Source organism: Aedes albopictus, chromosome 2 (assembly GCF_035046485.1).
Source record: "Aedes albopictus strain Foshan chromosome 2, AalbF5, whole genome shotgun sequence".
Taxonomy (NCBI): Eukaryota; Metazoa; Arthropoda; class Insecta; order Diptera; family Culicidae; genus Aedes; species Aedes albopictus.
The window spans coordinates 364,623,652-364,636,650 of NC_085137.1; the positions used below are offsets into that span (position 1 = coordinate 364,623,652).

Sequence of the window (12,999 nt, forward strand, 5' to 3'; positions counted from 1 at the left end):
ACCGGGAATCGAATCCGTCACCCTCAGCATGGTCATGCTGAATACCCGTGCGTTTACCGCCTCGGCTATATGGGCCCTCGAAAGAACAGCCTATCTAAAAAATCAGGAAAAATCTCTGATGGGTGAGTAAGTATTGTGCAAATAGTACAGTGTAACGACTAAGTGGAAAGGTTTGATGATAATATCTCCAACTCCATACTAATAACTCTCCCATGATAGATTTTTTTCTTTTTTTAAATACATAGGCTGTTCTTTTGTGGTATATGCATATATTCAGTGCTGGCCTTGGTGCTGGCATTCTTACCAATGTGTAAAATGCAGCGAGCTTCTGCGTGCGCATATTCCTTAAAAACGATTTATCAGAGATTTCTCCTTCTTTTGAACATAGGCTGTTCTTACTGTATTTGGATGTTATAGCTGCAGCATTTTTTTTCTCAAAGATGTTGCTTCTTTTAAAATGTTGAAAGAACAATAATTTAAGTTCAGGTGTTGAAGTTGCTTACTTTTTACCAGATGTTTCTCCTTCTTTTAAACATAGGCTATTCTTTCAAATAGTACTGTATTCGAACGCGAGCCAAAAATGAACTGACACTTTAAATTTTTTGGACGACAAAGAATTGAACTTGCCTGTCAGAGCTTTTGCTGCTTAAGAACATCATTTGGCTCTGAGTTCATATGCGCTTATCTTCATCATTAAATCCTTTGTGCCTTCTTTCCTAGGACTAGGACCTTGTGCCGCATCTCCATCTTTGGACGTTATTATTTATGTTATGTCACGGCAAAATGCGTCACATTGGTACGACATTGTGGTCTCGGATATTGAAATACTAGGCATTCGGATTTTTCGAAGCACACGATAGTCGGGCTTGGTCACACTCTTAATAGAAGGAGATTCTCAATCGAATTAGGGGCGATTTCTTCACCCTGGCTTAAGCGTTAAGCCAGGTTTAACTGTATGGGTAAGCCTGGCTTACCGGTTAAGCCGAGGTGAAGAAATTGGCCCTTAGTCCAAAAGATTGCTAAAATTGACGAAAAAAATGGCACAAATATGACCATTTTAGTTTCACAGATACCAGGTGTTCGGAGAAGTTGTAGCAAACAAGTATAGTTTTCAATTTCTGCCAAAAGAATTAAGTTTTGACAAGTTTTAATGTAGTTATGATTTTTGAAGTTCAAAAATAGTCGAAAAACACAAAATTAATTTGATGCACCTCTTAATTTCAATGGATTTGGCTGAAATTTTGAACAGTTACTTCTTCTAGGATGCCAATAAAAATATGGGGGTGGATTTGAGAATCAGAGAACATTTTTGAAAAGCTGGACAGGCCTAATACATATTCTGGAATAAATCTTGAAGGAATCTTCAAGAATCTTGAGGAATTCCTGCAGAAATTCTTAGAGAAATTTTTGGATTTTTAGAAAATTTTTGGAAGAATCCCTGGAGGACTTTTTTGAAAAATCGATGGAGGAATCCCTGAGCCATTTCTAGAGGAACCTTAGGAGGAATTCCTTGGAGGGTTTTCTGGACAAATTGCTGGCCGAATCCAGGTGCAACTCTAAAGGAATTCTTGAAGAAATCCCTGGATGAATTTCTAGAGGAATTCTGGAAGGAATTCCTGGAGAAATTTCTTAAGGAATGCCTAGAGCAATTCCCCGAGAACTATTTCTGGAGGAATTTTTGGAGGAATCGTCGGATAAATTTCTGGAGGAATATCTGGAAGAATCCTAGGAAGAGTCCCTGGAGAAATTTCAAAAGAAATTCCTAGAGGAGTTCCCAGAGGCATTTCTGGAGGAAACCCGGGAAGAAATCCCCGAGGATTCTCTGGAAAAATGCCTGGAGGATTACCAGGAATAATTCCTGGATGAATTCCTGGGGGCATTTCTGAAGGAATCCCTGTGAGGATTCCTGAAGAAATCCTGGAAGGAATTCCTAGAAGAATCTCAGAAGGTATTGATGCATGAATCGTTGGAGGAGTTCTTGGAATAACTCGTGGATAACCTCCGGGAGGAATTTATGAGGAAATTTCTTACGGAATCCCTAGAGATTTTTTGGAGAAATTTCTGGAGAAATTGCCGGTATCGTGGAGGTATTTCTAAAGGAGTTCCTGAAGGCTTAGGGCAATCCCAAGACGAATTCGTGAAGGAATGCCTTGATAAACTCCTGGAGACATGTCTGTAGGGATTCGAGGAGGAAGCGCAAGAGAAATTCCTTGGGAAATCTCTAGAGGAATTCCTGTATACATTCCATGGTGAATCCCTGAAGGAATCCTTAGATAAGTCCTTGGAGGAATTCATGAAGGATTTCCTTGAAGAACTACTGGAGCGCTTCCAGGAAAAAATCCTGGATGAATCTCTAGAAGAATTTCTTGAGATATCCCAAGATTATTACCTATAAAAATCTCTGGAGAAAATCCCTGAGGGATCTCTAGAGCACTTTTGGAGCACTCCCTGAAATTTTGGAGCAATCCCTGAAGCAGTCCCTGAAGGAATCCCTGCAGGAGTTCTTAAAGAAATCCCAGGAGAAAGCTTGAAATAAATCCCACGAGGGATCTCTAAACAGTTCGTGGAGGAAGTCTTAGATTAACTCTTGGAGGTGTTTCTGGAATAATTCCTGGAAGAGTTCCTGAAGGAATCTCAAGACGAGTTATCGAAGGCATTTTCATAATATGTAATCCTGGAAGTTGTACCCGAAAGAATCACAGAAGGGGTTCCCAGGGTAATCCCTGGAGGAATCTTGGAGAAATTTGTGAAGAAACCCCATGATGAATCCCGGAAGCAATCCCATGCGGAATTCCTTAGGGAATCTCACGAAAGCTGTCATAGCGAATTCCTGGAAGAATTTATGTAGGAATCCCGGGATAAAAAATTGAAGAAACTCAAGTTTGCTGTAATTTTTGGGCGTATAATTGCAAGAATACTTGGATGCACTACTAATGGTTTTTAAATAAATTTCTGGATTAATTTTTGAATAACCTCTAATAAAATTTTCTGAAAGAATTTTTGGAGACATTCCTGCAGAAATACTTCGAATAATTCCAAATGGAATTATTGGAGCAATTTCCTGCGGAATTCTGGAAGAAATATGCATATGTAGAAATCTTTGAAGAAATCTCTGAATGAATATCTGCAGAAATACCATAAAGGATCTCTGAAGAAATTCCTGAAGGAAACCTCGAAAAGAGCACTGGAACAATTACTGGAGGAACCTTTCAAAATATCCCAGGACAAATCCCCGAAGAAATGTCTGGTGAAACCCCTAGATGATTTTCTTAAAGGAATCTCTGGAGGAATTCAAGATGGAATCATTGTAGTAAGCTATGGAAAAAATCTTGGAGGAATTCCTCATACTCATACAGTTTACGAAATTAGAAACAGATCTAAAACAGAATTTTTGATTCCTCAAAACTGCAATGCCTGTTTTTATATTCACATATCGGGCGCCCGATAACGTTGACATAATGCATTCTGAAGAAAAATGAGAATTTAATATTTTTGAATCGAAAGAAAAATCGAATGTAAAAATCGATTCGGTCAATTTTGTGGGACTTCAACATCGATTCAAAAAATCGATTAATCGAAACAAAAACATCAATGTTGCGAACATCGATTTAAAATTGCTCAACGCCAATCTCTGTATGTACTTCAGCCAGGAATTGCTGAAGGAACAAGAAATAATGAAAAATTCTTGGAAACATTCCTTAGATTATGTCCAAAGGAGTGCCTTCAAAAACTCCTGATGGAATCTCCAGAAGAGTTTTTGGAGAAATACCTATACGAATTCTTGGAACAAATTCTGGAAAAAGTGCTGGAAGAAAGAATATAGAAGAATCTTTGAATTAATACCTATAAAATATTTGGAAAAATTCACGGAAATTTGTAGAATTCATGGAAGAATTTATAAAAAAAACTGAACAATTTCAGGAAAAAAATCTGAAATATTTATTCATAGACTGTATGAAAGAGTTGCTGGAATATTTTTTAAAAAATCCCCTAGCAGAATCTAAAGCAATTGAACCAATTTTGGGAGGAAGTTCTGGAGGAATCTCTGAACAATCCCTGGGCTATGCCCAGTGGATAAATTTATGAAGGAATCTCTAAAGGAATCTCTTGAACATTTTCTTGAAATTTGAAATTTGAAATCATAGAAGAATTTCTGAAGAATTTTTTTTCTTAATTTCTGAAGAAATCCTTATAGTCTCTTGAAATACTTCTGAATGAATTTCCAAATCAATTTCTAACGATACTCATAAAAGCCCTGGAGGAATTTTTAAAGATACCTTTAATTTAGTTTTTGTAGAAATTTTTGGAGGAATTCTTACAGGAACCCAAGAGAAAATTTCTGAGAAAATCAAAGATAGATTTTCCGAAGAAACGCCTTGGGAAGCCCCTGGCTGAACACATAAAAAATACTCTTGTAAATTTTTTAGACGAAATCCCTTTGTAAAATGAATAAAAAAAACAATGTCCAGTGAAACATTTTTTTTTTCGAGTGCACCTCTTTGTTGAAACGAAGTAGTTAGAAAATAGTGCTCTTCAAACTAATTGCACTGGAAAACTTCAAAAACGTCTCTCACGAAATATATAGAGAAATTTTCGAAGAGATCCCTGGGCATTTTTCTGAAGTAATCTCCTTGAAAAAACAAGGAATAATTACTGTAGGAATCCCTGCTGGAATTCCCAAAAAATCCTTGGAATATTTAAAGACTCTCTAGAAATAATTCATGGGTGATTTTTTAACGGATTTATGGAGACATCTCCAATTGAGATCTTAAATTCTTTATTGGTTTCCTAAAATAATCTTTTGATATATTTTAGAAGAAATTCTTTGTAAATCTCTTTAGCGATTTTCTGAAAAACTTGATTGAGAAATCCGTGGGCGTTTTAATAAAGAAATATCATGAGAATCACATGGATAAACATCTGTAAATAGGGGTCTCCAGTTAGCCTAGTGGTTAAGGCTCTGGATTGCCAATCCGGAGACGGCGGGTTCGATTCCCGTTCCGGTCGCGGAAATTTTCTCTACTCCTGGGTGTATCATTGTGCTTGCCTCACAATATACAAATTCATGTAATGGCAGGCAAAGAAAGCTCTTCAATTAATAACTGTGGAAATGCTCAAAGAACACTAAGTTTAAGCGAAGCAGCCAAGTCCCAGTGGGGACGTAGAGCCATAAAGAAGAAGAAGAAGAAGAAGAAGAAGAAACATCTGTAAATGTTCCTTGAAAAATCTCCTGATGATATTTGTGAATGAAAGCCTGAAAGAATTCGTGAAAAATTATTAAGTTATCGAAGAGGAATTTCTGAGACAATGCATAGAGGAATACTCAGAGAAATTCGTGAAGAAAAATCTGTGTGTACCTCAGTAAGAATCACCTTTCGAGTGTAATATTAGCATATGTTAAAATACACATTAAAAAGTAGGGATCGCCGAAATGCAAAAATAACTGAAGACATTTCTTCGAGAATTTCCAAATAAGTCCCTGGAGAAATTCCTGAAGTAAGTGAGAAATACCTTCACGAATTCTTGACGGAATCACCGCAATAATTTCTGGAGAAGCTGCTGGAAGAATTTCCAAAATAAAAACATTGGAAGAATCTCTGAAGAAATATCTGCGTTAATGAATTACGGTAGATCCATGGTAGACTCCATAAAAGAATCCTTGCTGAAATTTCTGAAGAAATTCTCAAAAGAATATTTGAAGCATTCTCAATCGTGTCTATAAAATCACTGAAACAATTTCTGAAGTAGTCATCAGAACACTTTCGGAAAACGTTTTTTTTTTTTGGAATACTTTGTGAAGTAATTTATGAAAGAATTCTTGGAAGGTTTTTTGAAAAAAAAATACCTTAATGAATTTCTAATCCATGAAGTAATCATGAAAAAATGGTTGAAAAGAATTTCTTAAGGCCCCATTGGAAATATTTCTTGGGAAATCTTTAAAGACGTTTCTGAAGCAATATATGGAGGATTTTTTAAAGAAGTCACTGGAAGAATTTATGAAGGAAACTTTGTGGTTGTTTCTGTATGCATCAATCGAGATTTTTTGCAGACAATTGCAGAAGAAAACTTTGTATAAATTTCTGAAAAAATCCGTGGAAGATTTTCCGAAAGAATCTTTGGAGGCATTCCTTTAAGCATGGATGGGGCATTTTCTGTGGATGTCTACAGAAGGTTTTTTTTTGTGGGTATCTCTAGAGGCAACAAAAAAGAGTACCTAGAGAATTTCAGAAGATTTTCTAAAAGGAATCCCTATAGAGTTTTCTGAAAGATTCCATATAGCACTTTCGGAAGCAAATCATTTAAGTGTTTCTAAAGGAGTTCTTGGAGAAATTTCAGAAGGAATGTCTAGAGGAATTTGTGAAGGAATCGCTGTAAGAACTTTTAAAGATATATAGTGGCCCTACTCCAACGAATCACCTAAATTTTGACTACTTTTTATGAATCACCGTGTTAATCTGATTAGGGATTTTCAGGATCATTTTTACAGATTTTTTAATTGTGGGATTATTGTACCTAAAATACTTTGCGAAAGTGTTCATAAAAGAGTTTTTAGGAAAAAGCACCTGTAAGAATTACCGAAAAAAAGCATTGGAAGAATTTTTAAATAAATATTTGGGAAATGTCTGATTAAACCCACGCAAGACTCATTAAAAAATCCTTGAAAATAAATCTGAAGAAACGTTAAAAGGAATAAATAAAGAAATCTTTGGAAGAATTCTGAAAAAAAATCCTGAAAGAATGTCCTAAAGAATCACTACAAGAATTTCCAATCTGACTTAATGCAGTAATTCTCTGAGTAACTTCAGAAGAAACCCATGAAAGATTTTTGGAAAAAATACCTGTAGGAATTTCTGAAAGAATCCATGAAGCAATTTTAGAAATAATCTATTGAATATTTTCTACAAAAATTCTTGGAGAAATTTTTGGGAAAATCACTAGTTAAATTTCTGAAGTAATCTTTAGAGGAATTTCTAGAGGAATCATTGTAAGAATAGGAATCATTGCCGAAGAAAACTACTTATGAAGGAACCCGTGGAAGATTTCCCGAATAAATTTTCGGACAGATTTCTTAAAGCAACCATGGATCAATTTCTGTGCAAGTCCAAAAAAGGTTTTTAGAGGAATGTCTGAAGAAAACTTTGGAAAAATGTGTGAAGCAATCCATGCAATAATTTCTTAAAGTATCCCTGGATATTTTTTTGAAGAATCCGTGGAAAATTTACTGAAAAGAAACCCCGAAGGATTATGATCCTATAGCAATTCAAAAGGAAATCAAAAAGGTTTTATTTATTGGAGATCTTGGAAGAATTTATGAACGAATGTCTATCGAAATTTCTGAAGGAATTCCTGGAGGAATTTTCAACGAAATACATACCAAAAATATTTTGCAAAAATATCTGGATTTTTTTTTTTTGCAGAACGCTGGAGAATCTTCATAAGGATTTATTTTTTTGGAAAAATGTTTAAAAAGTTTTGAAGGAGTTTCTAAAGGAAACTTTGAATAAATATTTTATATAAAAGAATCAAAGAATCTCTCGAAAATTTATCAAGCTGCTCTAGGAAGGATTTCTAAAAGTACCTGGAAGAAATTCTTGAGAATTCCTTGGAATTTTTTTTGAAGATATTATTGGAAAAATTCCTGTAGAAATACTTGGAAGATTCTCCAAAATAATCCCTACGGTGCACACCGGGGCAGGATTGAAAATACACGGAAAAAACCTCTAGCTCGTCGAGAAGTCGAGATCCACACAAAATATTTCTGTGAACAAGGTCGATATTCTGAACGGTAGTATATTTTTCTTACATTATTCGCATAAAGGTCCTATAAGTCATTTTGGCCATCTTTCATTTTAGCGATATGGTGTCTTCGGCAAAGTTGTTCGGCTATTTATGCTTAAAAAGTTTGACGAAGACGTCAAATTTCCAAAGCCTAGTATTCTTGAGATATTGGGCGTTTTATAAAATACCTACCTAAAATCGAGTTTTTTCATTAAATTACGTTTGTAAACAAATTTAAGGTTCGTTTTCGAGTTATAATAATAAAAAATACTAAAATAAAACATATATCAAAGAAATTAGTTGGAAAAAAACAAAATATGCATTGATTTTTTATAGAAAGTTTCTGAAAATCACGCTTAATGTATATAGGACGTTCTTGCAGTCGGGCAAGTTCGGGCAAGTTTTTTCATCGGCGATCACCTATAAATTATATAAGCTTTCGTGTATTTTTTTTTTCACCGACATGATATTTGATGCTTTTTTTTAAATAGCGTTCAAAGTTTACTGTTTTGTGTGAATTAGTACAACATTTGTGAAGATATATTACTACGTTGTATGATACCAAGTGAACCACGTGAAGTATAAATGCAATCTAGTCACAGGTTTAATTATTTTTAAGCTTTAAACAAACTGTAGAACACAAAAATGTCCGAAAAGCCAATATAAGTATTTTTTAAGATCATTGAACATACAAAAAAATACTTCTAATAAATAAGATTATATAAAATAATTATAAAACCAAGGCTAAATGGCGTTTTGGACATTTAAGTGTTTTACAATTTGTTTGCTTAAAAATAACTAAACCTGTGACTAGATTGCATTTATACTTCTCATGGTTCACTTGGCATCATACAATATGTTAATATATCTGCAAAAAATATTATACTAATTTACACATAACAGTAAACTTCGAAAGCTATTAAAAAAAATCATCGACATCATAGGTGAAAAAAAATTACATGAAAGTTTATGTATTTTATAGGTGATCGCCGATGAAAAACTTGCCAGACTGCAAGAACGTCCCATATACATTTTGCAAGATTTTCAGGAACTTTCTGTATAAAATCAATGCGTATTTTGTTTTTTCCAACTAATTTCTTTGATATTTGTTTTATTTAAGTATTTTTCATTATTATAACTCGAAAACGGACCTTAAATTTGTTTACAAACGTAATTTAATGAAAAAACTCGACTTTAGGAGGGTATTTTATAAAACGCCTAATATCTCAAGAATAGTAGGCTTTGGAAATTTGACGTCTTCGGCAAACTTTTTTAGCATAAATAGCCGAACAACTTTGCCGAAGACACGATATCGCTAAAATGAAAGATGGCCAAAATGACTTATAGGACTTTTATGCGAATAACGTAAGAACAATATACTACCGTTCAGAATATCGACCTTGTTCATAGAAATATTGTCTCTGAAGACACCAAGTGTGGATCTCGACATCTCGACGAGCTAGAGGTTTTTTCCGTGTATTATCAATCCTGCCCCAGTGTGCGGTGATTGGTAAAGAAACCGTTGGGGAATTTTCAAAGAAACCCATAGAGGATATTTTGATAAAATCTGTTAAAGTATTTGTAGAGCAATCTTTGGAGATATCTCTGGAGAAATCCATGAATAAATTTACGAATAAATGCCTGAAAGATTTTTCTAAGAATGCATGAAGGAATCCATGTGGATTAATTTTAAAATCCCCGAACACTTACTAAATGCCTCTCTGAACAAATTTCTGAAGAAATTCGCGAAGTAGTTTCAGAAAAAAGCAATAGAAGACTTGATTTTCTAAAAGATTTCTTTGAAATATTTCTGGAAGAATTCTTTTTGGTATTCTTGTAGGAATTTCAAAAAGACTGCTCCTCCTTGGAGGATTTAGGCATTTTAGGATTCGTGTAAGGTGGAAATTTCTGGAGGAAAAAAAATCCTCAGGCGATTTTTTGTAGGATTTTTTGGAAGATTTAATTGAAAACTTCCAGAAGCAATTCTGAAAAAAAATCCTGAAGAATTTTCTAAAAGGATCCCTGGTGAAGTTTGTGGATAACTATCCAGAGGAATTTTTGAAGAATTTTATTGATGAATTTCTGAAACAATCGATGCATGATTTTGTGAGAGACTTTTTTGTGACATTTCGGGGTAATTTTCTCGATTCCCTGGGCATAGTGTATCATTGTACTTGCCTCACAATATACAAATTCATGCAATGGCAGGCAAAGAAAGCCTTTAAACTAATAACTGTGGAAGTACTGAAAGAACACTAAGTTGAAGAGAGGCAGGCCAAGTTCCAGTTGGAACGTCGAGCCAGAAAGAGGAAAAAGAAAAAGAAGAAGAATAAGAAGAAGAAGAAAAATAAGAAGGAGAAGAAGAATAATAAGAAGACGAAGAAGAAGATAAGCACCATTAGACGTTCTGAACGCCATAACTTTTTTACGACTCTGTCGGCATAATGTAGTTTTGTTATCAATATATTTTCTTCCTTGAACACAGCGCATCTTCTTGTCAGCCACACAATATACAAATGCTAAATGATTACAAAGATAATTAAGTTAATATTGGTGCAAAAGCATTCAGAACAGACATGGAAGTTGAAAAGCGAGCTTTGTCCCAGATTTTAAGTACCGTCAAGGCGCCATTCACCGTGGGGGCTCCATTCACCGTGTGCCTTCGAATATTTTTTCGTTATTTCCATATTATGATTGAATGATATGACAATTTCCCTTCAATTTCACCAATACAATGTTGTATTGGTGAAATTGAAGGTAAATTGTCATATCATTCAATCATAATATGGAAATAATGAAAAAATATTCGAAGGCACACGGTAGATGGAGCCCCCACGGTGAATGGCGCCTTGACGGTAACTCCAAAAAGAAAAAAAAAACAAGATGATCAACTCTAGGCTATACAAAGCAGACAAGTAACGAGTTTTATATTGCCAAATGATGACTCACAGAGATGTCAAGCCACTTGTTGATGTATTTAAAATATTTACGATCTTTGAGTTTCCAATTAACATAGTCTCTGTCTATTTTATTTCCCATTTTTTTTTCCCAAGCGCAGATAATTTTTTGACTCACAATGACTGCTTCATCAAAATAACGTCCTTTTAATGAATAAATGGTCTGCTGCTTCCTACGTCTATGCCATCTGTGGAGAATGGAGGCGGTAGAAACTTTTCAATAAGGTCAACCGAAAAATCAAAAGCGAAGGCAACCCAACCCAACGGGACACTCCCCCCAAGTCTGTTGCCCAACGTGATTTAAAATTTGCCTTCAACAACTCCCCCAAAAATTCTACTCGTCATCACCGTTGACGTGCTCCAATCCTTCATCCCCCAGTTAGCAATAATGTTCCTCTGCCAGCAGCGTCCTGCAACCATTCAATCTTCTATTTGCTTTATGCATTAAACTTTGCTCACAAAATTCCCTCCCATAGGCCACCTCCCGAAAAAATAGAAAATACACACAGCAGGAAATATCGCCTCGGCAACGTCGTCCGTGTCAATTCACTTAAGTAGAGAACAAATTTCCCCATTCTGTGTTCGTTCGTTCACGTTTTCCTCATCTTTCTCGGCAGCGCAAGCATTTTCCCTGCTGTGGTCGTTCATTTTACCACCGGTCAAAAGCAGCATCTACTTCTACTCCTCCGGGGAGGACGCCGGCGACGACAGTAAAGGTCAAACGAATTCCAACAGCAACGGCGGAGCAGTTCGGGCGGAAATTGAAAATGATAGCCGCAGTGCCAGTACGATTTCAGGTGAGTGAGTGACCGGCATCAGGATCGGGGGGTGGAGAGTCGGTTCTTGTGCTATTTGTAAGGAATGCTGTTAAGACTAAACATTTATTTGACTGTAGTAGCGTTCAAAAGTCATTTGGCAAATACTTTTTAGTGCGATTATTTTTCTGTTGAAATTATTTTCCTTGGTTTTCATAAATTCAGCTTTACAGTACAAGCGTTCAACGGTGAAAATAAGCAACAAGTTGTAAAGTTCAGAGCTTTGGCAAACGAACACATTTATACGAAGAGGCTTGCCAATAAACGAAAAATTAATGAAAATATGTATGCTGAAATGTATTAATTTTCAGCACATTTTTCAACACGATGGTTTTTGCCTAAAAGTAACCCGGGGCCTAGCCCGGGGCCAGAAATTTTGAAGATAAATATTTATGAAAAATTTTAAGCAGCTATTCTCGCTAAAATCGACACACTATTTATGATTTTCCATTAAACATATTTCATGTGATGATTTCCGGAAACTCCACACATATAATGCATTTGATTGCTTAGGTTGATGGCCTCCCCGATACTTTCAGCCCCGTTTAGGGTCCCATTAGACTTGATTTTTGGTCAATTCAGCCCAACAAATGACCAACACAACGTCAATCATAGCAACCTTGGCTGCATGTTGAACATCAATGGCATATATTTGGCATTCACAAACAGTGTAAAGGCACTTTAAGTAGATTTTTGCCATTTATTGTCTCATTTGAACGGTAAAAGACAAACCTTTGAAAATTTCAACTCAAGATTGTACCAGAACCTCAAATGATTCATTTTCATTTATTTAGTTAACATCAAATTCATGATAATACTGAATCAACAATTTGCCGCCATAATACTTGATTTGCAGCTGCAGCTCTCCAACGTCGGTCACGTCCAACACTCGCTAGATCACGCTCCACCTGGTCCGCCCATCGTGCTCTCTGCGCTCCACGCCTTCATGTACCAACCGGATGGTTAGCAAACACCAGTTTTGTAGGGTTGTTGTCCGGCATTCTTGTACCATGCCCTGCCCATCGTATTCTTCTGGCTTTGGCCACTTTCTGGATGCTGGGTTCGCCGTAAAGTGCAGCGAGCTCGTGGTTCATTCTTCTCCGCCACACATCCTTCTCCTGCACGCCGCCGAAGATCGTCCTTAGCACCCGTCGCTCGAAAACTCCGAGTGCTTGCAGGTCCTCCTCGAGCATCATCCATGTCTCGTGTCCGTAGAGAACCACCGGTCTTATTAACGTCTTGTACATGGTACATTTGGTGCGGGGGTGAATCTTTTTTGACCGCAGATTCTTCTGGAGCTCATAGTGGCACGACTTCCACTGATGATGCGCCTTCGAATTTCACGGCTCACGTTATTGTCAGCCGTTAGCAAGGAACCGAGGTAGACGAATTCTTCTACCACCTCGAAAGTATCCCCGTCTATCGTAACATTGCTGCCAAGGCTTGTC

The 12,999-nt window shown here is 36.2% G+C and overlaps 1 protein-coding gene and 1 long non-coding RNA gene across 6 annotated transcripts in view; one reads left to right on the plus strand and one right to left on the minus strand.

Annotated features, from left to right (window-relative positions):
• The window catches only part of LOC134288344 (uncharacterized), a 451,989-nt gene that overhangs the window by 117,368 nt on the left and 321,622 nt on the right, over positions 1–12,999 (minus strand). The window lies entirely within an intron of this gene.
• Positions 1–12,999, plus strand: part of LOC109422848 (reduced folate transporter-like) — a 75,676-nt gene that overhangs the window by 23,392 nt on the left and 39,285 nt on the right. For all 5 annotated transcript variants that reach the window (XM_062852904.1, XM_062852906.1, XM_062852905.1 and 2 more), the window contains exon 5: positions 11,354–11,533. In XM_062852904.1, coding sequence (XP_062708888.1) covers positions 11,354–11,533 — 180 coding nt within the window. The remainder of the gene's footprint in view (positions 1–11,353; positions 11,534–12,999) is intronic.